The 27,764-nt window shown below is 35.3% G+C and overlaps 1 protein-coding gene across 6 annotated transcripts in view; it reads left to right on the plus strand.

The window, feature by feature from the left end:
* Lrrk2 (leucine rich repeat kinase 2) overlaps positions 1-27,764 on the plus strand; it is a 135,961-nt gene that overhangs the window by 40,442 nt on the left and 67,755 nt on the right. For all 6 annotated transcript variants that reach the window (XM_074083131.1, XM_020186217.2, XM_074083132.1 and 3 more), the window contains 11 exons: positions 5,401-5,545; positions 5,678-5,817; positions 8,802-8,930; positions 9,004-9,174; positions 13,015-13,273; positions 15,253-15,441; positions 20,270-20,388; positions 21,298-21,367; positions 21,884-22,101; positions 24,809-25,059; positions 25,330-25,478. In XM_074083131.1, coding sequence (XP_073939232.1) covers positions 5,401-5,545; positions 5,678-5,817; positions 8,802-8,930; positions 9,004-9,174; positions 13,015-13,273; positions 15,253-15,441; positions 20,270-20,388; positions 21,298-21,367; positions 21,884-22,101; positions 24,809-25,059; positions 25,330-25,478 — 1,840 coding nt within the window. The remainder of the gene's footprint in view (positions 1-5,400; positions 5,546-5,677; positions 5,818-8,801; positions 8,931-9,003; positions 9,175-13,014; positions 13,274-15,252; positions 15,442-20,269; positions 20,389-21,297; positions 21,368-21,883; positions 22,102-24,808; positions 25,060-25,329; positions 25,479-27,764) is intronic.

Raw genomic sequence — 27,764 nt, forward strand, 5'->3', positions numbered from 1 at the left:
TCAGAAAAATGTGGCAACAAACTCAGTATTTATTTGGTAATCTTCAGGCTCTTGACAAATCCTTGTAGCTCCCCACCTTCTGGTGATTCTAGCATAATATTTTGTAGGAAGGTATTTTGGAGCATGTGACAAATTTTGGCCAAGGAGTTGTAAATAGAGATTATGTTTATCATTACTGAACCAAACATTTAATACGTGGGAAGGCATCTTCCAGAACATTCTTTCAGGTACTGGGACCTGCAATTTGAGACAATGGTTGCTCTGTTAGTAATGTCCCTCAGTGATTGTTATCAGCAAAGGCCCCTCCTGACCTGCAACACAGGTAGCATGAGTGAGAACTGAACCTATTCATTTTTCAGCCTATGAAATTTGGGGATTTTTATTGCTGCCTAACTTAATGTGTCCTGACAATATAAAGTCCATCAATGGAAGCTAAACAAATCATTTATACTACATCCAAATTATATAATTCTATGTAGATATTAAAAAGCAAAGAGGTAAGATTCCTAATGTATTGCTGTGGAAAAGAATCTCAAAATTTCCATGAATATATCTGGCATGTCCCAGATATCATTTTTTTCCTTCATATATATTAATAGTAATGAAATATGTTAATAGTGGTGAAATTAGTGTATCTCTACTTCCTTATGTCTTCTCCCTTCTCTATATCACCCAGTTATTGATTAGATTTCTCTTAAAGCTTTAGCTGTCCTAAATTTTGTAGCAGTTAAAATTGTGTGCTCTGGAGTCAGGATATCTGGGTTGGAATCTTGGTCTACCACTTACAAACTGTGTACCCTGGACCAGTATTAGATTTAATCTAGTGTTAGATTTAAAAGTATCTTTTGACCTCTGGCTATAAAAGCTGAGAAAATCAGTTTTCATACATCCCTTTCTACCCATTTTCCCACTAACTTTTATGAAATAAATTTATTCTACCTTGCAGACTACATACTAATCCCACATATTTTTTTCTCTATTCCTCCAGTTATGTGGGTTCAATGTTTACCTCAAGCCCTTTCTTTATAGTTTTTTTCATTTGTTTTCATTGTCAGAATTTATTTTTAGAAGTTGCTTTCCTTGAATATGTTTATGTATAGAATGGTTTTTTTCTTATTATTGTTGCTGTCTTTATATTTGATCTCTTGAAAAGACAATTTGTTTGGTTGTAAAATATTGTGTTTTTTTTTCTTTCCTTGAAGACTTATAGACATTTCACTGTGTTCTAGTATTGAATGTCTTAGAGGTGAAGTCTAAGACAGGCTTCATTTTTTTCTTACTGCTAAATGACTGGTTGGTTTTGCCTGGCTGTCCAAAGGATTCTTTATCTTGAAAGCCACTACTTTATTATGATATATTTTGTGTTGCTTTAAACACAAAAGATTAAACCTGTTTGCTTTAATCTTCTAATATTTCAGGGAATAGTATAAGGGCCACAAATTATCAGCATGGTATTTACATATCTACATCTATCTTTCTATCTATCTATCTGTCTGTCTGTCTCTCTCCCTCTATCTATCTATCTTTGTGGCACCAACCCATACTTACTGTTTTTATCAAAAACAATGATGGGATATATAACAGAAAAAAGGGAGAAAGGAGAAAAGAAAATAAAAATATCTACTCTGCTTAGCTGACAGTGAGGAAAGAGGCCTGGTGAGTATTTTCCCCTTGAGCTGGTTAGCTGACTCACTAGAGAAGCAGTTTCAATTACTTATGGATTCTCGGAAAACAACTTGAAAGTTGTGGAACATAAGTGATACAGTGTGTCTAATGTCTTTAGGTATATTCTTCTTTTGGTATCTCCAAAAGTTCCACTTTATAAACATTTATTAAGTAGAAAGTTAATTTTAATCTCTATTTGAATGGTGATACAATACATCACTATTTTCAAGATGGAGCATTAGATAGGTGAAAGAAAAGTCCACTGTAAGCAGGTAAATATCATATATTCATGATATATATGTGTATATTCATAAATATAGATAGCCTTTTTTCAAATTTACTAAACTGCTAAAAATCAAATACCCCTGTTTTTAGTTATCAAATGCTTTAGGCATTGTCTTATGTGATCGTGCGATATTCTGAATTCTCTTGCTTTTATAGAAAAGTCACAGATTTCCTATTGCAAGTCATTAGTCAATACTTGAACTGGATCTGAAGAAGTTAGAGATTAAGGTGCTCTGTACTACAAGGATCAATAACTGAGTAGAAATTGGCTAGAGGTCAAGATATTAAAGACAAAGATGAGTGTTTTGTAATTATTAGTTTAGTATACTTTTTACACACAAATAATAAGCCTATAGTACATTTTGAGTTTAAAAGCAGAACTGGGTACAAAATTCATGAGACTCAGTACAAAGTAGGACCCCTACTTGGACATTATTAAAGATTTCAAGATAGCAAAGCAGAGCATTAAACCAAGGGTGGAGCCGTTGGTGACCATACTGGTGCATACTTGCAAATCTGACCTTGCCTGTCAAGCAGGAATGATGGTAATATTAGTCGAACAGAAAGTTCAGAATGACAATCTGACTTTTTTTTTTTTTGAAAAGGCACTAACTTTCTGGCATTGAATATATGATTTTAAGATGCTGGTGTCAAGCAAAAAGAAGTGTGGGCTTACAACTCAGAGAGCTTAAATTTGTGGTTTGAATTATCTGCTGAAAGGTCTAAGTGTCTCAAGGATTTTCATCAATACCTATAGATAATAATAGTTCATGTACATCATAGGTTTTGGGTGAGAATTAGTGAGTTAATACACATGAAGCTTCAATAAAAGCATCTGGCATGTAGGAAGTGCTGCATAGACTTTGGCATTGTTGCATAGTTGTTACAGTTATTGTTAGTGGGGTGAAACTGTTAATGTGTGAAATCCATCTACCCATCTATAAATAGAGTTTTAAGAGAAGAACTTTTTAGCAGAGTTTGGAGTTTAAAAAGGAGTCTGTGTTTGCTCATATGGAGAATCTAGACTGACTTTTTTTTTTTTTTACACTATGACATGATGTAAAAGGGAGAATGTTTTCAGATAATCAGTGGGTGGGGGAGTGGAAAAAAGGAGGGTAAAAAGGGGAAGGGATTTTATGGAAGTACATTATATGTTTGTTTGAAAATAACATAATTAAACCCACCAAAAACTGTTAAAAAGGAGCAGGGAGGAGGGATGGGAGGGGTTAAGAAAGGGTAGCATAAATGAAGTAAATTTGATCAAAGTACATTGCATGCATCTTGTCAATATCCCAATAAAGCAGTTTTGTGCAATTAACATGCTAATAAAAATGAATATAAAAAGAAAAAGGAGACTGTGAAGGAGATGGACAAATGAATGATTTTAAAAGTTTGAGAATAATTAAGGGTACACTGTATCCTGGAAATCGAGGAATGAGAAAGCAGTAATTAAGGTGTTAGTGGACTGTTTTGGTTGAATGCTTTTTTCATTTAGAGTGGTTAGGACAGAAGTATGAGTATATGAAATTAAGGGGTAGGAAGAACGTGGAGGTAGAGGGTGCAGCCTTTTCTATTAATAAGCTTATAAATGATGGAAAAGTGATAACTTGATGGAAGGGAAGAAAATTAAGGAAAACTGTCTCCCAGTAACCATTAAGTGTTTTATTTACAGTGAGAGCACTTAGCCCGAGGCCTGGCCTATGGTCATCACTCAGTGTTTATTGCATGAAGCTATCTCACTTCATCCTCCGTAATAATTCTGAATTATCAGGATTGTTTTAGAGACCAGGACCCAGAGAGACACCAAACTATCCTTCCAACTTCATATTATGTGACTTTGGGTTTTTAAAAAATATTTTTAATATATCCCCTTACTTTTCACTTTTAAGTAAATATAATTTCCTTCTTTTTTGATGGCCCTCAGATTTACAGAATTTAAACCCAAGTATAATTGGCTCCAAGGCTGATGTACTTTTACTACTCAGGGAAAGATGGTAAGATGGAAATAGTGACAGGAAAAAAGGAGGTAAAAGTGAGAGTGTCTCCTTAAAATGACACAGGAAAAGATGTCCAAACTGAGCAGTTAAGGGTGGAGGACAGAGCACAACATGAGAAATGGAGGCTTCTTCCCACTCCTTGTTCTAAAAAAAAAAAAAAGATACTGAATAAAGACAGTGGAGAGGCATCGAGGGCTGGACTGGGAAGGATGAAAGGGTATCCATTGAAAGCAGGAAGTGAGAAAGGCAGAAGGGCAGGAGGTTTTGGTCAAAGAGCTGCATCAGAAGTTGAGCCCTCGCTTGAAGCTATTTCAGGTCTATTCTGTACCTGTGGGGAGGAAATTGGATCTTGAGATACCATGAAAGTGGTGTTTGCATAATGTCGTCTATGTGAAAACTAAAATCCTGAGAAGGATAGCATTGTGATTTTTGAAAGGAAGGCTATAAGGTGGGCAGGCACATCATGGTGGAAGTTTGGAGAGGAGTGCTCTTGTGATCTGTGTGAGAGTCAGATATATGCCGCAGATGTCCCAAGAGAGATGCGACCATGGTTGTCACCAAGTGTGTGGGCCATTTCTTCTTAATGATAGGACAGCCTGGAAAAAGAAGTGGCTTTCATTAGTGCACTCATAAATAATTTCAAAGTATCTGCAGGAAATTCAGATTAAAGATGTTGGAAGGTGTCATGATTGAGATCCTAGGCTTTAAAGACACACATTCAGATTAAAGGCTTGGGGCTGATAGGATTAGCTATGTGACTTGTGCACTATTTCTCACATCTTTGAAATTTGGTAAACTGGTGGTATGAGGCTCTTGAAGGGAAGACATAATATAAAGCATGAAATGTACTTGGAGTAGCACAAATCTCATTTAGTATTCCTGTGGTGAGAGACAGCACTGCATTTTGCTGGTTAAGGATGTCAGCTTTAGGATCAAACATCCTTGCTTTGGTTTCATTTCTGCGATTTGCAGTCTGTGTGACTCAACCCTTCTTTCTGTGAACTCATCTTTGAATGAAAATAATCCATTTTGAGTTGATTTTTTGCATAGGGTGAGAGATAGGCATTAAATTTGAATTTTCTACATGCAAATATCCAGTTTTCCCAGTACCAATTAGCAAAGAGACTATTCTTTTTCCAGTGTAGGTTTTGGGAATGATATTAGTATGGATTTCATGAGATTATTGTGAAAAGAAATGTGTGTATTTAGTTCAATGCCTGACACAGAACAAGCACTGAATACCTGTTAACATGTTAACTCTTAGTGCATAAATAATAATAATAATAAATAATAATAATAATAATAATAATAATATAGGAGACAGAATTAAGTGTTCAAGTTTGTATTTGGATTAGTTGATTTATGTTTTATCAGTCTATGCTGGTTTTAATGGAGGCAAGTGTTAAGCTCTCACTTTCAACAGCAAATATTCTTAACCCCTTTTTGATTTTAGTTCGTTGGAAATCCTGGGATTCAGAAATGTGGATTAAAAGTGATTTCTTCTTTTGCACATTTTCCCGATGTGTTAGACGTGTTATCCCTGGATGGGGCTATTGATTCAGTGCTTCACACACTGCAGATGTATCCTGATGACCAAGGTTGGTACAACTTGAACTTGGGATTTATAATAGATTTTTATAGGTCACTAACGATTAGTTAGGTATCTTTAACTTTCCTTCAGTTTTTAGGTTTAAAACAATTAATTTGTTACTTTTTTCCTTTTATTTTAGAAATTCAGTGTCTTGGGTTAAGTCTTATTGGATTCTTGATTACCAAGAAGAATTTGTGCATAGGAACTGGGCACTTGCTGGCTAAAATCCTGGTTTCCAGTTTACAGCGATTTAAAGATGTTACTGAAGTGCAGATTACGGTGTGTACAATGTCTGGAAGGGAATTTGCAAATTTCTTCTGGTTTCATGTTCAATGCTTTTTTGTACTGTAATTGAATAATTGTTTTTTAGTGGAACTGGGATTTGAACTCAAGGCTTTGTGCTTGCAAAGCAGATGCTCTACATTTCGAACCATACTTTGGTTTCACTTTCAGAGCAGTTCATATATTCCCACTTTGTATTAATGGAGGTACTCTAGCTAATTAAAATCCCTTTATTATTTTGTCATATTTTGATTAGAGAAGGTGAAGAGAATTGGACTGGCTCTCTAAAGATCCAGTGTTTCATCAATAAATATCTAAAATCAGCATGTTTGTTTGCCACCTGTCTTTCTCATAAAAATGTGCTAAAGAAATTCCAATTACCTGAATTTTTTTTGCTAAGGTTTTAGATAAATACAAGTTGTTACTCTTACTCAAAGTTTCTCACCTTCTGTGTTTTATTGTGGCTGCTGGCCTCTAGTAACTTGGCTTCTTCGTTTTTCTGCAACAAAATAATATTTTAAATATTTTCATTAGACAATAGTTAAAGCATTCAATATAAAGAATCCAAGAGGTTTAAAGGTTAATTCAGGGGAGATTAAGAAACAAATTGTCAGCTCGAGCATGACACTCACCTATAGTCCCAGCTATTCCGGAGTCAGAGGTGGGAGGGCTACTTGAGCCTAGGAGTTTGGGGTAACCTGGGCAGTATAGTGAGGCACCCTCACCCAATCTCATTAGAAAAGCGAATAAATGTTTTAGCTTTTTTCTTTTAAAATTTTAGCCAAATAAATAGTTTATTTGAGTTTCTGCTTTGCTTGTGGTTTTTTAGTAATAAAGTCTGTACATTTAAAAAGCCACATTCACAGAAGATCAATGACAGAATTGACCAGGAATAAAAATATCTAGGTTCTAACCTTTGCACAAATATTGCCAGTAAATGAGAAAATGCATGTAATTTAAAAAAAATTATGGAGTGCTTAAGGCACACCATTCTTAGATTTCAAACAACAGAGCATTTTATAAATATGCTTTTTTTTTTTTGGCAGTGCTGGGGTTTGAACCTCGGGCTTTGCACTTGCAAAGCAGGCACTCTACTACTTGACCACACCTCCAGTCCTTTTTGCTCTGGTTATTTTGGAATTAGGGTCTCGCTTTTTGCTCAGGCCAGCCTGAACTGTGATCCTCCTATTTTATGCTTCCTGACACAGCTGGGATGACAGGCTTTTGCCACTATACCCAGTTATTGGTTGAGATGGGATCTCATGAGCTCTCTGCCTGGGCTGGCCTCAAACCACAATCCTCCTGATCTCAGTCTCCCAAATACCTAGAATTACATGTGTGAACCACCAATGCCCAGCTTATAAATATCCTTTTTCTAAAGTGCCTCTCACTAGACTGATTAAAGCTATAGCAGAATTGATTAAAAGCCATCCAAGGAAATTGTACCTGATTTCATGCAGGTACAGTGTTCTCAATTATTCTGGAATAAGTCATTTACACATCAATTTTAGGATCTTTATAGCAGAGTTGATAAGTCATAACCAGAAGGCTAAATATGGCTTGACAATATATTTTATTTGGCCAGTTCAGTGTTTAAAGGTCCTTAGTTTGAACACATTCCCATCTCTGGCTTTGCTATAACCTTTGAGCTTGCAGGAACGTCCCTAGAGACTGTGGACAAAGAGTCTCTCAGAGCAGCACAACTTAAGACTACTTTTCTTACCAAATGTTAGTAGCTATTTGTAGACACTCAGCATCTTAAGAGCTCAAAATACTAATTTCAATATTTAGACAATTTCATTCAGATGTTGAATACTACATTAAAAAGTTAAACTGATCATTGGTGAGCTTACTCATGCTAAATAATACTAAAAGTCAAAAGTCTCATCTTTCCTTAAAACATCGCCTGTGTTGGATAGGTCAGACCAGTCTTGCGATGTTCTTGAAGTGGTTCTAAAAAGTAATTCTGTTCTTGGTAAAGAACGTGCTGAGTACTATGTACATCAGAGAACCTTCAGAACTTGTCTGTACACTCATTGTGAGTGCATGCTTGTAACTGAGGTAAAAATTTTGGAGTCAGCACATAATCCTGGGGAAATGTTGAACTCTCAGGAAAACCTAATCTGCAATCTTGTAATAATAAGAAAAATTACTCGATTGTTTTCTTTGGATATGTAGCCCTGCTGATATTCAGCTGTTCTAGGCCTGAGTAGTTTCTGGCTTTTGTCCTGGGGGTATGGATTCAGACAGGGGTCTTTAAAGGCCACATTTTGTGGGAGTAAGTCTTTTTTCTGCTTTGCTTGAGGATAGTTTGTTAACTAGCATTTATTTCTGTCTCTGCTTTATGTATTTATTTATTGTTCTCCAAGCCCTTTAATAGTCACTTAAAACAGCCAAGGCACAAGTAGTAACAAAACTTCATGTTTTATATTACAAGAAAGAGAATTTGGTATGTTATTTGCATGACACACTAATTTTCCCATAATCTCTTCTGCAATAACATTTCATTAATAAGGTCATAAAGGAAGGTGAGGGATGGTAAATGTGCCAAACTTACCAAGGGGTAAGAGGTCTGCTGTATTTCTTTCTTTCTTTCTTTATTATTATTATTATTATTTTGTGGTACTGGAGTTTGAACTCCAGTCCTATTTTTGTGATCAGTTTTTTTGAGATAGGGTCTTGAGAACTATTTGTTCAGGCTGACTTTGAGCCTCCATCCTCCTGATCTCTGTCTGCTGAGTAGCTAGGATTACAAGCATGAGCCACCAGCGCCTTGCTTCTGCTGTATTTCTTAGTAGTGAGAATACAAGGAGTATTTACAGGATTGTTTCAAGGTTTACAGTTATGGAGTACAAGCCCAAATATATCTATTTAGTGAAGTGAACATACTAGGTATTAGTATCACAAATCTCTGTTTCATATTATTTATTCTCTTTGCCCATAATTGCTTATATTATTGTTGTTCTTGGCCATACTTTCAGGGATTTCAGACAATCTTGGAAATACTTGAATTGTCAGCACCTTTTTCTAAGCTGCTGCTGCATCATTCATTTGACTCTGTAATATTCCATCAGATGTCTACCAGCATCATGGAACAAAAGGACCAACAGGTACTATGTTTCTCTCTTGCAGGCTGAGTATTTCCATTGAACCGGCTCTAATCCTCATCTCCATTCTTTTTAGTTTTTAAGCACCTGCTGCAAGTGCTTTGCAAAATTAGTTATGGACGATGAGTTAAAAAGTGTGATGCTAGAGAGAGCTTGCAATCAGAATAATAGCATCATGGTTGAATGCTTGCTTTTACTGGGAGCTGATGCCAATCAAGCAAAGGAAGCAACTTCTTTAATTTGTCAGGTAAATATTGAAGGCCTCACCTTTATCTTTTCTCCAATTTCTTGGCCTTGCCATTATACAGCTATTCCTTACATCCTGTTCTTCTTTTTCTTCTTCCTTGTTAAAAACAGATTTATTGAGATATAACTCATATAAGATGCAGTTTACTTATTTAGAGTATACAATACAGCAGGGAGTGGTGGTGCATGCCTATAATGCTAGCTACACAGTAGGGTGAGACAGGATGATAAATGAGCCAAGGTGTTTGAGGACAACCTGGGCAATATAGTGACATATTAAGACTCTATCCCAAGGGAAAAAAATGTGTCCAATCTAAGGGTTCTTAATCTGTTTGCAGAGTTGTACAACCATCATCACAATCAATTTTAGAACATTTTCATCACCCCAATGGAACTCCATAACCATTAGTAGTCATTCTTCATTTCTGTCCTCCCCAATAATCTGCCTTGTTCTCCTCCTCAGCTACCAGCCCCAGGAAATCACTTTCTGCCTATTCTGTGCATTTAAAATCATATTCTTCTATCGAAATGCAATTGACCAGCATGTCCCCATCACCACTCCCAACCCCCTAAGTCTATGGTCACCACCATTCTACTCTCAGTATCTTTGTTTGTTTCTCTCTCTCTCTCTCTCTCTCTTTCTTTCTCTCTCTCTTTCTTTCTTTTTTGTTTTTTAGAGTACTGGGGCTTGAACTCAGGGCCTACACCTTAAGCCATTCCACCAGCCCTTTTGTGTGAAGGGTTTTTTTGAGATAGGATCTTGTGAACTCTGTGCCTGGGCTAGCTTTGAACCTCGATCCTCCAGATCTCTGCCTCCTGAGTAGCTAGGATTACAGGTGTGAGCCTCAATTTCTATGTGAGCAACTTTTATAGATTCCACACATGCATGAGATCATGTGGTATTTGTCTTCCTGTGCTTGATTACTCCACTTGACATAGCGTTCTCCTGGTTCAGCCATGTTGTCTCAAATAACATGGCTTCAGTAGGTTTTATAGCTGAATAATATTCCATTGTGTTTGTCATTTTTTTAATCCATTCATCCATTGATGGGCACCTCGGTTGATTCCATATCTTGGCTATTGTGAGTACTGCTGCAATCAACATGAAGGCGTGGATATCTTTTCAACATAATGATTTCATTTCCTTTGGATATATACCCAATAGTGTAATTACTGGATTACATGGAGGTTCTATTTTTAGTTTTTCAAGGAACCTCCACACTGTTTTTCAAGATTTACATTCCCACCAATAGTGTGTAATGACTCCCTTTTTTAAAAATTCTCACCAGCAATTATGACTTTTTGTCTTCTTGTTTTAAATCATTCTTACTGGAGTGAGGTAATAACTTACTGTGATTTTGATTTACATTTCCCATTACTGATATGAGTATATACCTGTTGGCCATTTTTTTATATATTCTTTGGAGAAATGTTTATTCAGTTCACTCTATTATTCTTCACTGCAGAATTTACCAGTTTATTGTGTACTTGCTGATGATTTGTAGCTAGAGTTTATAATCATAGAGTTTCAGATGCAATAAGGTCCTATAGGTATTGTCCAGTTTGGTTCTTGTATTTATTAATTTGGATTTATTTATCTCCCTCCCTCCCTCCCTCCTTCCCTCCCTCCCTCCTTCCTTCTTTCCTTCCTTCCTTCCTTCCTTCCTTCCTTCCTTCCTTTTTGTGTTACTGGTTTGAACTCAGCAGGTGCTCCACCATTTGAGCCACAAACCCAGCCCTTTCTGTGTTAGCATATTTTTCAGATAGGCTGTTATGTTTTTGCCTGAGTGAGCCTCAGACCACAATCCTCCTATGCTTCCCACATAGCTGGGATTGCAGATGTGAACCATCATGCCTGGCTTTCCTTCTTAATTTTAGTAGTTTATGTACATCATTAAGTGGATAACTAATGTCAAATGTGCTCTTACTCTGCATCTCTCTGCAAATGGTTCTCCTGCTGCCCTCCACACAACACACGATTCTATTGTGTTGATCAATTTTCAACCATTTCCTCTCTGTTTTTAGTTTCTCTGCCTGTAATGCTCTCCTTTGAGGGCTGCTGCATATGGTAGTGCAGGCTCTGCCCAACACACCTTTGGGGGACCATGCTTGTAGACATCCCTTACGACTGCCACCCCTGAAGGTGTGTAACACTCTGGTTTTTCTCTCCTTCTGTCTGTTCCTTCCTGAATCATGCAGACATATCTATCTGATCATTCTCTTCTTCCTTCAAAATTTAATAAAGTTCTCTTTCATAAATAAAGCCTTCCTCAAACAAAATTAGCATTTACTTCTGTACATCCATGAGATAATTTATGCACAACTCTTGTACATTTTTTGAGTTGTATGAGAACAGAAATGTACAGTGTTCATTTTTATGTCCTTCAGAACATCTAGTTCATTGCCTTATGCATATAGTACGTAAGTAATAAATGCCCACTAAAATACGTTACATTCAGATTTTTCTTAATTGTATAAATTTTAGAGCTTATAATAGCATGCAGATAGTGCTATATCTATTTCTAGAAATTTAATAATATTTCTAACAAAGAAATTGTGTAGTGATTTAATATACATTATTAAATAATAAGCAGGGTACTATGTCTTCCAGTAACATTTCTTTAAGCCTTACTTTAATTTCGTACTTTGGATTCAAATCAATTTGTCAGTTATATGATTAAGTTAATGCCAATTAGTAATCACATAAGAAACAACCTGGTAGCTCATTTTCATGCACCATTACGTTTATGCATTAATATCAAATAAATAATTACATTATTTAAATTTAGTAATATTTTTTAAAAGCAAGTGGCACTGAAAATAGTTGTTTCTCTGTTCCCTCAATAATTTAATATGCTTTTATTGTGCGTCTTTTGTGTGCAGATCATTGCATTAATGTCACTTGAAGATGCCAAGGAACTAAAAAGAAATTTCCATTTCCAAGTTCTTGTTCAAGAAAAACCACAGTGAAAAACACCCATGGTGACATTCCTCACACAAAATGCTTTCTATCTTCTCTCAATATATTCGAACTTTCTGTTCAAAAGAGTTTTTTGTTTTATTTCTCTTCTCATATTCTTTTGGACTTCATACACTTATTTTTATCTTCCCTTCTTAAAGCAAAATCAAATCTTTGGTGATGGAGGTATAGCTCAGTGGTAGAGCACTTGACTAGCATGAATGACTCTGGGTTCAATCCTCAACACCACAACATAAAATAAAATAAAATGAAATAAAATAACATAAAGTAAATTGGATCTTTTCTTCCATGGATGATATATTGCATTAATAGAATTTATCCTAGTTGTTAGAGGTTATTTGTCTCTAATAAATAATAAATACTGATTAAATATTGTAGACAGACTTACTCAATGTACTTTTTGTGTTGGTGCAAAATAAGGCAATTAAAGTCATTTGTTCATTTACAAAATAGTTGCATAATTTAAAAAAGAACTATTCAGAGCAAACATGGAGTTAATCATACTAGGCTTTCTGAGAATTTAACCAAGTAATGTACGTGATTACTAGAGAGGAATATGGAGGATCAATAATGTGCATGAAAATACACCTGAAATAGTACCAACCCAATGATGGAGAGAAGAGTAAGTCTTCCCTTTCACAACCACTGTCTTTCATGTAGAAGATTATTTGATTTATGTTAGTCCCATATTTATGGCACTAATCTTAGTTTATTTGCCCAACGTATTTTAAGAATAAGTTTTGTCTCATTTTGTTTCATCTTATATTTGAGGTGTAAAGAAAAATCACACCAAATTAAATTCACCATTTTCCCAAAAGGGAACAAACAGAGTTTTTATATGTTCATGTTTTTTCTTAATAGGTGTGTGAGAAAGAGAGCAGTCCCAAATTGGTGGAACTGTTGCTGAATAGTGGGTCCCGTGAGCAAGATGTACGGAAGGCGCTGACCATTAGCATCCGGAAGGGCGACAGTCAGGTCATCAGCCTGCTTTTGAGAAGGCTGGCACTGGATCTGGCCAACAACAGCATCTGCCTTGGAGGGTTTTGTATAGGAAGAATAGAACCTGCTTGGCTTGGCCCTTTATTTCCAGATAAGACATCTAATTTAAGGAAACAAACAAGTAAGTATCAGCAGGAATATGTTATACAACTCTTTCTTTTAGTATTATTATTACTATTATTATTTTACAGTGCTAAGAATTGAACCCAAGGCTTGGAGGATGCTAGGCAAGTGCTGTACCACTGAGGTACTCTAATAATATCATATTACATAATTGTATTTTTTCTTTTTCCAATCTTCCTTTTGATAAATTGCAAGCTTCGTGGAGTCATTCAGATTTTGTTCACTTTTGTAATCTAATCTTAGCATCTATACCAGTGTTTTGGACCTAATACATAATCATTAAGCACTTACAATATTGGCAAAAGTAAAAAGTCGGTAATAAATGATGTTGAAAAGCACATGTGGAGGCCAGATCTCATGGCACACCGCTGTAATTCTAGCTACTCATGAGGCTGAAATTGGGAGGATCCCAATATGAGGGCAGCAAGTTACTGAGACTCCTAAGAAATAAGCTGGGACACATCTGTAATCCCAGCTATTCAGGAGGCATAGGTAGGAGGATCACTGTTTTTGCCAGCCCTGGGCAATAATCATAGGACCCTATGTGAAAAATAACTAGAACAAAGAAAAAAGGCCTGGAGGCATGCTCAAATAGTAAAGTGCTTACCTAACAAGTATGGGGCCCTGAGTTCAAACTTTAATAGTGCAAAAAAAAAAAGTATATGTGGAAATTAGCACTTCACACCGTTGTTTGTGGAACAGCAACTTTGTTGACATGAATTTAAATTTAAATTGTTATCTATTCAGGCCATTTGGTGATATCCAGTATCGCTGAAAATGATACTTTTGCATCATTTGTGATCTTTTGTGTTTTAGGCATTACCTTGTTGTTGATTTGTTTTGGAGGTACTGGAGTTTGAACTCAGAGCCTCACTCTTGCTGTGCAGGTATTCTACCACTTGAACTACTGCTCCAGCCCTTTTTTGTGATAGGTATTTTCAAGATAGAGTCTCAAGAACTATTTGCCTGGGCTTGTTTTGAACCATAATCCTCCTGATCTCTGCCTCCCAAGTAGCTAGGATTACAGGCATGAGCCACCAGCATCTAGCCATTGTTGATTTGTTTTGTTCTAAGGAAAGTGATAGTAAAGCTTATTAAGAAAGGAATATACTTTCAATAGACTGAAAGCAGGTTGTCTCAGAAAGGCAGATGGAGAATGGTCTGTGCTAAAGTTTTATAGGCACTATTTCATTTCATCTTTCTGTAACCCTGTGCTGACTAGGTTGTCATCTTCACTTTCCAGCTGAGGATACTGATGCTCAGGGAGTTTACATAACTGGCAAGTGATATTAGTATGATTTGAACACAGTCCTGTCCAGGTCCTTATTTATATCAAATATTTGGGCAAATGCTAATGATATATATATATACACACATATATATATATATATATTTTTTTTTTTTTTTTAAACTGGGCTTGAGGTGTGGCTCAACTGGCAGAACCTAGCAAGCATGAGGCCCTGAGTTCAAACCCCAATATTGCTTCAAAAAAAAAAAAAGCCAGGATACAGTGGCTCATGCCTGTAATTCTAGCTACTCAGGAGGCAGAAATTGGGAGGATAATGGTTCAAGGCCAACCCAGGCAAAAAAGTTGTGAGACCCCATTTCCCAGGCTGGGTGTGGTGGCATGTGTCTGTCATCCCAGTTACTTGGAAAGCGTAAATGGAAGGATTCTGATTCAGGCCAGCCTTGGCATAAATTCAAGACTATACCTAAAGCAAAAAAAAAAAAAAAAGGACTGGTAGTACACCTGGGTAGCAAGTGTGAGGACCTGAGTTCAAACCCCAGTATCACTAAAAAATAAAAAAATTTAATCTGCCACCTGGTAATTATTCAATACAGTATCATTGTATATTGTAAAGTGACTTTGGAAGGTAGACAAAAGCTCTCTAGAAATGAGAGTATTAGGAACTTTTGTGAGATATATGTTTATTTTGTGTGACTGTTGATTTCTTGGTTTTGGTCTACTTTTTTTAGATACAGGATCCATGCTAGCAAGAATGGTCCTCAGATATCAGATGAAGACTGCTGTGGCAGAAGGAGCAGCCTCAGGAAGTGATGGGAATTTTTCTGAAGGTGTCCTGGATAAACTCGACGAATGGACTTTCATTCCTGATTCTTCTATGGACAGTGTGTTTGGTCAAAGTGATGATCTGGATAGTGAAGGTATTTATTGTAAGGCATAGTTTCCTTTATGGTTTGCACATACACTTGGGCATTGAACAATAGGAACGGAGATGAAAACCTGACAGTGCATTTGGGAAAACGTGCGTAAAAACCTATTCATTTTTGGAGACAGTTATGCTTCCCAACTCCAGCTAAAATAGTGACTCAAAAAAAGGTGTCTCTGCACCTCCCAGTGTTAGGCAGAGGACTCGGTTCATGACCAGGCTCACAGTGAGAACACTGCTGGCTCTGACTGGAACCATGTTCCGTGTTGTCATGACTGACTAGAACCTTTTGTGGTTATGTAAGCACCTTAACTTTGTTAAAGGTAGTGAGGCCAACCTTGGAGGATTACATACAGGATTTAAGAAAATGTAGGCAAAGATTGTTTAGCAAATGGGAAGAGATGAATAAAAAAATACGTCTTACCTTAATTGTAGTTAAAAACAATATTAACATTTTAACAGCTCATATGACATAACTTTTTAAAAATGTTACAGCAAATATACAATGACAGTGATTTTGGATGACATATTTAATACATGAAGTTTGGTAAACATGCGGTCAAGGGGCTTTTTAAAATTAACATAGTGTGATTTGAAAACTTTAGGTGACAGCATAAAGAAAGGAATTTGAGAAGACAAAAAGCAAAAGCTTTTCCAAAATATGTTTCAAATCCAAGTATTATTTTTTTATAAATCAACGTACTAAGATATTATGTACATAAATTAGAATGTATTCTCATGAGTATGTATTTTCATTAGCTTTGGAAATTTATATGCCCATGTAGTCAGTCATTACTATCATCAAGTTATACAACATTTCTGTCCTTTTACACATTTTCACAGAAAACTCCCCTCTGGAGTTTTCCAGGCAAGCACTTACCTGCTATTTGTCACAATAGGTTGAATCAGTGTTTTCTCCAGTTTCCTATAAATAGAATCATACAGTATGTACTCTTTTGTGTCTGGCTGTTTTCAAAGTGGTTGTTATACTCCCACCAGCAATGTACAAGCGTTCTAGTTGCTCTACATTCTGGTCAACAGTTGATCTTGTCAGCCAGCTTCATTTTAGTCTTTCTAGTGGAGGTATGGTCTTAACTCCTTAGGGCTGACTTTCATTTCCCTGATGACCTGTGATATTGAGCATATTTTCATGCTCTTATTGGCCATTCATATATTTTCATTCATATTTAATAGATTTGTTCAAATATTTTGCTCTTAATATAGAGGTTTTAAACTCAGTTTTTTTAGTATCTCTTTTATCATTAGAATTTTCTATCCCTTTTAAAAAATCTTTTCCTTATCTAAATTTGTGACTGCTTTCTCTTATGTTCTCTTTGAAGTGTTAAGATTCTATCTTTTTAGTGAATATTGGTGATGTACTTCCTATATAAGAATGCATAGAGAGTGGGAGGGTGAATACAGTGCAAATACTGTGTACACATATATGTAAATAGAAAAATGATACCTGTTGAAACTGTTCCAGGAATGGGGAGGAGATAAAGGAGAATGATGGAGGGGGTGAATTCAAGTATGATATATTGTAAGAACTTTTATAACTGCTGCAAAGTATCCCCAGCACATCAAAAAAATTCTGTCCTTTACATGTAGGTCACAATCTATTCTAAGTTGATTTTTATGTGGTTATCAACAAAGGATTGAGATTTATTTTTGCTATATGAAATCCAGGTGTTCCAACATCCCTTGTTGAAAACTGTGTAATTCCTTATTGAATTCATGGGCAGCTTTGTTCAGTTTAATTGATCATATAAATATAGTTCTATTTTAGGATGATTTATACTGTGCCATTAATTTATATCTTTATCTTTTTGTTAATGCCTCATTGTCTTGATTAATTTAGTTTAATACTAGGTTATGAAATCAGGTATGATAAATCTTTTGGTGTTCTTTTTCATAATTGTTCTCATCATTCTAGCTTGTGTTTCTAATACATTTTGAATCAATTAATTTTATTGATTTATTGGGTTTATTGGTTTAAATCTATATAGACAATATAGGATTAACATAAATAACATGATACTTATATAATATTATATAATTAGGATTAATATATAAATAATTATATAGATTAGATTTCTAAACACATTTAGGGGAAATGATATCTTTTATTAATTTATATGTCTCTTGACATATAAATGTGCTATGTATTTTTATTAATTTTGTCTTTTAAAATTTCTCTTGTCTAGTGCTTGTGGCTCACACCTGTCATACTAACTACTCAGGAGGCAGAGATCAGGATGATCACAGTTCAAAGCCAGCCTAGGCAAATGGTTCATGAGACCCTATCTCGAAAAGTCCTATCATTAAAAAAAAAAAAAAGGGCTGGAAGAGTGGCTCAAGGTGAAGGCCATGAGTTCAAGCCCCAGTACTGAAAAAAAAATTCTCTTAACAATGTTTTGTGCTGTGTGTTTTCTGAAACTGTTGTAACTGGTGCTGTATTTTAATTCCAATTTCTAGTAGTTTACTACTGGTATGTAGAAATATAGTTGATTCATTTGTATATTAACTTTGTATCCTGTGACTTGCAAAGTAAGAAGCAAAGTAAGCACTTTAGCTCATCTTTGGGGGTACAGAGATGAACTTCAATTTAAATAAAGAAAAGAATTTTGGGTATGGGGTAGAAGGTATGTATAATTAATAAATGGTCCTGGTCAAATGATCTACCAATCATTATTTCAGTTATGATTTTGAGAGGAGTTTCAGAGAAGTTGTTATCCTTGTCATCACTTGAGGAACAATCTAGTCAGGATAAGCAAGTCATTGTTGCCTGGGGGGGGTCTGTCCTGCAGAAGCTCTGTAGTTCCTATCCTTGGGGATAGTTTCCTCCAGTTCTCATTGTAAATATGTTATTGATCAATTTTGTCCTTCCTGGATTCTAAGGTGGCTCAGAGCAAAGACAGATACAGACAGAGCTGCCAAGCTGTTCTCTTCTTTTAGTTAATTTATGGGCCCAAGTAAGGATTCGGTGCTTTTTTTTTTTCAATGTTTTTATTAGTATATGGTAGTTATACAGGTGGTTTCATTGTGGCATTTCTACATATATATATATTGTACCCCAGTTTGGTTCATCACCTCAGGAGTCAGTGCTTTTCAACAAAAGCAGTTTTTGAGTACCTATTACAAGAGGATTATAATTTTTTGTGTGTATTAACCTCTTTTTATTGATCTAAGTTTGCATTCAGTAACATTTCTTTCCTCCAGAGCATTTGCATTTCTTATAGTGCACATCTGCCAGAAACCTCTATGCAGATGGTAGGTGACTTCACCCCAGAACCCACAGCTACCTCAGTCTCCACACTGAGCTTCCTTCTCCTTTATCTCCAAAAAGTCATCTGACATCCTTTAAATTCCTTCTTTCTGTATCTGTGGCTCCTAAATTGCCTCTAGGTGGAAGGCAATTGTATGGTGGCCATAGGGCTCGCAAAATTTATTTCCTTTCTTTAGGGATTGCATAGTCCTGTGCTGTCTTTGCCAAAAGTTTTAATCTATGTTTTATTCAACAGATTTTGTTGAGTTCTCTAAGTTAAGTTTGTGCTTGTTAGTATTGAAAGAACTCTCTTCAAGTAACTTTTTCTTTCTTTTTTTTTGTAGTGCTGGGGATTGAACACAGGGTCTCATGAATGCTAAATATGTACTCTACCACTGAGCTATACCCCTAGCACCTAAACTCTTATTAAATAAAGTGAAATATTAGAAGGATAACATAAAAATCATAAATTGCACTATTTTGCTTATATAAATAGTATGCTAGTAGACCTTTCACAAACATACAATGAGACAATTATAAAAATGCAATACTTTTATAAGATACATAAATAACAAATTATGAATTTTATTTTATTCTAATTCTTAAGCATAAAAATCATTTAGAATATATGATGAATTAAATTTTAATATTGAACCAGACAGGTAATGTTTGTATCAAGATTTGGATATGTTGATTTTATAATTGTTGACACCAAAAATTAATTCTTATTCTTTTTGAGCTAAAGAGTGATAAGATTTAAAATCTTATAAACAGTTTTTTAACAAATGCCTCCACATTATTTATTCTAACAAATCTGATTTTCATTGTTTGAAAATTCATAATTTTAAAAGTATTTTTCATCCCTTATTTCACAAAATAATTATTGCCAACTAGGGCTGGGAATGTAACACAGTGTTAGAGTGCTTATCTAATGTGTGTGAGATCCTAGGATTAATGCCAGTACAGTAAGAAAAGAAACTACCTAAAAGGCTGATGCCAACTCAACCCATTGAGTTTATGAAAATCATTTCATGAAAGAAACTATTCAAATAGAGTTATACTCAACACTGCTGTACATCCAGTCATTTAAAGTATGATTCCATTATTTATAGTCAAATTTTAAACATGTGTGAGAAAAATTCAGAGAAATAGAAAAGATGAAAAAATAATATTGATCACATTTGTGTACAAACTTTCTTTGCTTCCTCTACACACAAGTATTAACTATTGTGTGTGAAACCTTTGGTCCCTTTTGCCTATTGCTTCTGGCCTATGAAAACTGGTCATGGATTTCTTTCTTCTGCCCATCATTATCCAGCACTTACTCAGTGTCTCTCTATGGCAGCCACTCAATAATTATTTAAGGAGGTAGAAAAAAAGTAGTTGAGTTCTTAATATGAAACACCAACTCATTTTAAAGATATTACAAAGGGAATTGATTATCCAGTTTCTGTTAATGAAAGTATAATCTTACATGACTAAACTGTAATGCTAGCATCTATCTTATGATTGAGTTAACTTTTCCTCCTCAATTTCATGTTTTGTTGTTTCAAAATAGGAAGTGAAGGTTCATTTCTTGTGAAGAAGAAATCAAATTCAATTAGTGTAGGAGAATTTTACCAAGATCCTGCATTACAACGCTGCTCACCAAATTTGCAAAGGCATTCCAATTCATTGGTAAGTGAAATTGTGAGTATGTTGGATGTTTGGTTATTGACATTCTCTTGATAGCTAATATTTGTGGAAAAGCTAGAAGTGATTGCCACAGAATTCCCTAATTTATGAAAAAATATGAGAAAATATATTAGATATAAATTAACTTTACAATTATAGGATATTAAGGATATATAATATAAATTTGGGTCATATATGTATTCACTGATTATACTTCAGAATGGTTTCAAGCTTCCTTCTTTTCAGAGAAAATAATGTATGTGTGTATGGATATATTGTACATATGCACATATTTGCATATTGAGAATCATTTAATTTTATAGAAACATTGTTCTTGTTTAATTAACAATTATGGAAAAACTATGGCACATCTACATGAAAAGTGGTAATTCTAGTTGGGAAAATTGGGAGCTACTGTATTTTCAGATTCACTCACTTAGAAAGATTGATGCTTTATATGCTCTAATTTTTATCATAATTCAGTATTAAAAATAAGAGAGCTATTTTTTGTTAACTATAGATCTTAAGACTGGAAACATTAGCGGAATAGGTTAAATTAGGCCACAGTGTTGCTATACACCATTTCTAATTTACGTAGGTACTTTAGCTAGAAAAGGTATTTCAGTTGATGGAATTTTATGTAGAAGTTTTCTGACTCGACCTCTCTGCCTTTTAGTTTCCTTTTATTTAAAACCAAAGCAGAAAGACCTTTGTGAGGTCGTTCTGGCAGTAACATGGATTGTTTTCTTTTATCTTCATGATTGGGCTCTTAGTTTGTACTTGCCAATTTCCTGCCACGATTTTAGATCTCATTTATTCCATTAATATTTCATAGTTGCTCCACATTGTTTCAAAAACAAAAAAAACTCCCTGATAGCAATTTTATTGTAAACATTATTATTTGTTTAATAGGGGCCCATTTTTGATCATGAAGATTTACTGAGACGAAAAAGAAAAATACTGTCTTCAGATGATTCACTCAGTAAGTGTTTGAAAGTAATCATAAGTAAATAGATATTTTGTGCAGAATATAATGCTTTGTTAAGTTTTCTCTCATTTTCAAATCTTCACAGTTTTACTTTTATCTTACATACCCTTCATTTTTATTTACCTAATAATTCCATAGGCTACAGAAAAATGAAATATAATTGCCAATTAAAAAACTTACCATTTATGAATATTATTGGAAACTTTTTAAATGGATTTTCTGAAATCTAAATAATACACCAACCAATACTGTTCTTCATCTCCTTCAGTTCTTATTTTGTTTTTTTCATCAACTGATTAAATATTTTTTATCTCAGTTCAGTCAGTTACTACTGATTGAGTATTTTTATTTACTGTCCGTCTCTGCCACTGGAATACAATAGGTTGTTTTTTTGCTGAATATCCAGTGCCTTGAAGAGAGTCTGACAAGAGTAGGTACCCAGCAGACTTTTTCCAAGTAACTTTAAATTGTATGCTTACATTGCCATTGTTTGTTTGTTTTTGACAAAAGGGTCATCAAAACTTCAACCCCATATGAGGCATTCAGACAGCATTTCTTCCCTGGCTTCTGAGAGAGAATATATTACATCATTAGACCTTTCAGCCAATGAACTCAGAGATATTGATGCCCTGAGCCAGAAATGCTGTATAAGTGGCCATCTGGAGCATCTTGAAAGGCTGGAGCTTCACCAGAATGCACTCACAAGCTTTCCACAGCAGCTATGCGAAGTAAATTGAATTCATCCTTATAACTTGCCAGACACTTCAAGGGCTATTGTTTTGACATCTAACTTGCATGGTTAAATGTTTCAGAAGCAGGATCTATTTTTATGTCATTAGTTTTATGTCATTAGGTAATAACATCCCTCACCCATTCTTCTGGTTTTCATGCAGGTATCTTAGCCTGAGTGGTGTTCAGAGCCACCTGGGAAGGAGGCAATGGAAATGAGGACTTGATTGTAATGGAATTCCAGGTCTTACCCTGGTTATGTGGAGTTCATGTTAAAGTCTATCAAAGCTTATGTTTTTACCCTCAATTATTTAATTCCAGTAAGATAGCTTACAGTATTTGGATTACATTGATTTGGTAGTATTGGCTTGGACTTGGTTACTACATATGTTACAATAAGAATTTGTCATTCTTCCTGTGCTAAGTCATCCTCACCTGTAAAATCTAGGGGTTCAACTAAATGATCACAGTGTCATTTTTTTTTCAGTTTTAAAATTATATACAACCTGAAAACTGATATTTTGCACAGTTCCTGTTTTGCAGAGCTTGTTGATAGGGTAGTCATCTGAATATTGACTTTATCACTTTTATGTGCTATTAGTCAACATAGTTTTTAAAGCCAAAGACAAATGACAATGGTGATTTCAAATTATCTCAATACAAATACTTAAATTACTAAACTGGATTCTTGGAGTGAACTGCAAAATATGAAAAAAGGATTATACTTGCTTTTAAAAAAACTAGTCTTGCATTTTCCTTTTTTCAAACCTAAAGCACTTATCATAATTTTGAGATTTTTTTAAAGCAAACCTGCATGAGTTTTACCTATATTTAAATGATGAATTTCCTCTAAAGTCTTTAACCTAGAGTGAGAGAGAGAGAGAGGAGAGAGAGAGAGAGAGAGAGGAGAAAGAAGGTGACCCTCTTATTTCCATACCAATATTGAAACTGTGTTTTTTTTCTCCTTTACCTCTGCCTGACTAAATCCTTCAAGTCTCCTTGGTCTCTGCTTAAAAGTTTAAATGTCACTTCTTCACTCTGTGCTTTTCTTTCTTTCTTTGTTTCTCTTCCTCCTCCCCTTTCTTCTTCTTCTTCTTTGCTGGGACTGGAACTCAGGGCCATGTGCTTGCTAGGTACACAAACCACAGAGCTATCGCCCAAACCCTTGCTTCTCTTTCTCCTTCCTCCCTGAAGTCTAGGTTGACTACCAACCTGGTTTACACTTCTGTAGCACCCCTGTTTTCCAGTCCGTTTCCCCAATGCTTCCCCCAAATCTCATTCTCTCATTTGCTTTAATTTGCTGAGTATTGCCCTCACTGGAGTGTGAGCTCCTTGAAGACATAGACTATTTCAGGATTGTCCTGTCCATCCCCAGTCCTTAGTAAGCCCTGACATGTGGCTTACTATAGGCTTTGTAGATACTTACTGAACTCATAAGTGGAGGATTAATGGCTGACACTGGGCAAGCCTTCAATAATATTTGTCACATAAATAAAAGAAATAGGATTTAGCCCAGGTAAAACAAAGAGAATTTTAAGATACCATGACAAAGTGAAACAGAGCATCTAATGACTCAGAACCTTCTCTTAGAGAAATTTCAAAGTGACATCACTGGATGGCATTTTTTTGGTAGTACCTGAAGGGTCTCAGATGTGTCTTGTTACAAAATTTTTTTTCTTCATTAAACCTTGAGAGTAAGTAATTAAAAAGTCTTTCCTTTAAATTGGTGGGATCAGAAACGAAGGCAGGGATTTTGAATAACTGGGTGAATCATTAATAAGCCTTTATAACCACATCAGACTTTCTGCATTTTCTTGTGAGGTTAAACATATTGACATATAAAAATATGATTGTTTTAGGAATTTCAGTACTTTGACAGTAATCCAAAGTAACCAAAGATTCTTAAATTGACATGCTCTGAAAACATGTTTGCTATCATCTTTGTAAAATTAGAAAGTGCTTAAAAATAGAAACCAGAGATCTGAAATAAAAAGTTCCATAAAAAAGAGGAAGTACTAAAGTAAGGCAGTTATGGTAGCCCAGGTCTGTAATCCCAGCTACTCAGGAGGCATAAGTAGGAGAATCATAGTGCAAGTCCAATCTATCCGAGAAATAATTGACCCTATCAAAAAAATAACTAAAGCAAAAGAGGCTGGAGTGGTTGATCAAGTGAACATTTGCCTAGCAAGTGCGAGCCTCTTAGGTCAAGCCTCAGTACCATGAAGAAAAACAAGCATAAAATAAAACGTATTTTATTGGACTACTTTCATGGTTAAATCTTATTTATATTAAAATGTATAATGACTTCTAAAAGGCACTATTTTAAAAAATGTATTCCCAGGATTAAGTTGTTTATCCATGAAATCAATTATACTGTTTAGTCATTAAATCTTTCGTTCAAATACTGCTAGTCTGTTTTGTTTTCATCTTGCTCTTTGCAGAAGTAATTTACAAAAAAGCTGAGTTAGCTCTCATCCCTATTTTTGTGAACCTACTTTTGATAGTTACCTGTGCTATTTTGTTTTTCTGGTTTTACCCATGGCTGGGTCAGTAAGTATGTTGAAATTCTGTGTGGATTGTGTTTTCTTTTTTTTTTTTTAATTACTTGATGATCCTAGTTACCAGAAAGGCATGTAAGGCAGAAATATTAGCTCAACTCACTTATCAAGTGATTCATTTTAGAATATTAAAATTTTGTCTTTTCAGACTCTGAAGTGTTTGACACATTTGGATTTGCACAGTAATAAACTTACATCATTTCCCTCTTACCTGTTGAAAATGAATTGTATTGCCAGCCTTGATGCCTCTCGAAACGACATCGGCCTCTCCATCGTTTTAGATCCTGCAGTGAAGTGTCCTACCCTGAAACAGCTCAACCTGTCCTATAACCAGCTCTCTTCTGTACCTGAGAACCTCACTGATGTGGTGGAGAAACTGGAGCAGCTCATTTTAGAAGGGTGAGGAAGGGGTTCTTTAAAAGCAGTGGGCTTGACTTACATCGAACTTTCTAGGGTTGACAAAAATGTGCTGAGATTATAGTAATAAGTTTTAAACAAAAATATAATAAAAGACTAAGGCAATCAATATTACAATTTGTATCAATTGTTTTAAATTCTCACAACTAATTTAAAAATGAATAATTATTCTTTGATGGTAGAAAGCAAATTTTGAAGGCAGATTTTTTTTTGAGTTTATGCAATTTAATCATTTTTGTCTTTTACAACTAGAAATAAAATATCAGCGATAGGTTCCCCTTTGAGCCTGAAGGAACTGAAGATTTTAAACCTTAGTAAAAATTGCATTGCATCCCTACCAGAGAACTTTCTGGAGGCTTGTCCAAAAGTGGAGAGTTTCAGTGCCAGAATGAATTTTCTTGGTAAGTGTTCCATATGGATCTCATCCTTAACAGGATTTCTAAGTGTCAAAGGATTAGTCATATTTGGACAGTTGAAGTGAGAATTTAAAGGTGATATGTCAGTATTGCATGGGCTTTTCACAAACTTAGCCAGTTAATGACAAAAAGAAATAAGCTGTTGAGCTCATTGAAAAGACATGCAGGAAGTGGACATGCATATTTCAGTGAAAGAAGTCAGTCTGAAAAGACCACATACTGTTTGATCCTATCATGAGAAGGCAAAACTATGGGTATAGAAAAAAGATCCATGCTTGCCAGGTGTGGGGGAGGAGGGAGAGATGAAATAGGTGATTTTTAGGGCAGTGAAACAATTTCATATGATACTAGAATGGTGGACATCTGTTACATATTTGTCAAAATCCATACACTGTATGTTCCATAGAAGGAATAAACCCTAAACTGAACTATGGATGGGTGATAATGATGTGTTAATTTTGGCTCATTAATTGTAACAAATATGCCAAACTAATGGAAGTTGTTAATAAATAGGGAAAAAATGTGCTTAGGGAGGTGAGGGCAAAGGGAGAAACTATCTATGGGAACTCTCTACTTTCCAATCAAATTTTCTGTGAACCTAATGCTGTTCTAAGCAAAGTCTTTAAAATATATATATAATTTAAAAGTAATGATCACATTGCTATTGTCATGGGCTAAAATGACAGTCACTTGGTCTACAAATAATAGTTACACTGCTGTTCCTTTTAATCTGTTACACTGCACATGGCCACTGAGCTGGGTAAAGAAAGCATCCTTGTACTAGAATACTGAGCTCCATACTGAAGTTTCCTCAGCATTTTTTTTGTATTAAGAGTACAATTACTATTGCTGTTATTTTCAGAAATAAAATTTAGCATTGAACAGTTTTCACTTTAGTAAGGATGATTGTATGTATTTAGAGCTTGCTTTTTTCAAGATGCTACAATAGAGTACAGTATGAAAACTTTTATTGAAAGTTATGAGATACTCTCAGTTTTTTTAACATGTGAGGTAATACAGGGAATTATGTTCACTTGTAACCTACCAAGCATTTTAATAATAAGAGACAAATACCTTTTTTGACAAAACCCCCCCCCATATTCTATCTTAGTAAAAGTGACATGCACCTTCCTCCTCTTGTGTAAGTAAAAAAAAAAAAATCCATAATGTTGTTTAATAGTGGAATAGACTGCTTATTTGAAAATACTCTATTTTTGTCAGATCTTCCAGAAACTAATAATGATAAAATCCACATTAATGTGCATAGTATTTTCCTCCTGAACATTGACTGTTTTTATTATGAGTCTGAAACTAAGGATAGAGTAATTTATTCACCAGAAAGTCTCTGTAATTGAGGAATTTATACTCAAATTCAGAAGACAAGTATTAAAAAATGATGGCACAAATAAATGTAATTTTATTTTGTGCTAAATGTGGAAAAGTTTTAAGAAGCTAAGTGTATCTCTGGGGATCTGATTTAAGCTGTAGAGTCAGGGAGGCATTTCTGTGTCTGTGATTCTTTAAGTTGGGTCTGGAAGAAAGGTCACCTGAAAGTACTCTGAAGCTTGATTAAGGTCAATATGTCATCTTAGCTGAATCTCACAAAAATTTTACAGGGCAGAACAGGTATGACCTCTCCTTCACTAATGGAGGAGATAGAAGCATTGAAATTTTCTTGCGATGTGTTCAGAGGCATGCAATTAAGTAACGTTATAAGAGCTTGGATAGAACTCAGTTTAAAAATCGGCTTGCTTTCAGTGGTGTTAGCCAGCTTTCCTTTACTGTAACGAATACCTGAGATAATCAGTGCGGAACAAAGGTTACTTTGGCTCACAGCTTCAGCTGTGACTTGTTGCTTTGGCCTGTTGCTTTGGCCTGTGGGACTGCAGCATATCAAGACAAAGACATGTGATGGAGGAGGATGCTCAGCCTCGTGGTGGCAGAGAAATGAAAAAGAGGGACTGGAAAGGGCCGTGATCCTAGTATCCTCTTCAAGGGCACATCCTCAATGACCTAATTTCTTTTCACCAGGCCCCAGATACTGAAGGTTCCACTATCTCCCCAAAGGTTCACAGCTGAGGACTAACCTTTCAACACCTGGTCCTTTGGGGCATTCAATGTCCAAATTATAATACAGCCTTAATGGTTTGGAAAGTGGTCTTACATTTGAGAAGATGCTCAGTGGAGGGACCCTGAATGGGACCCCTAACTATCAAAAACAATTCCGTGGAAATGGAGTCTTTGATTTTAGGAGTGTTTTCCGTACAGTGT

This window comes from Castor canadensis, chromosome 8 (assembly GCF_047511655.1).
Source record: "Castor canadensis chromosome 8, mCasCan1.hap1v2, whole genome shotgun sequence".
Taxonomy (NCBI): domain Eukaryota; kingdom Metazoa; phylum Chordata; class Mammalia; order Rodentia; family Castoridae; genus Castor; species Castor canadensis.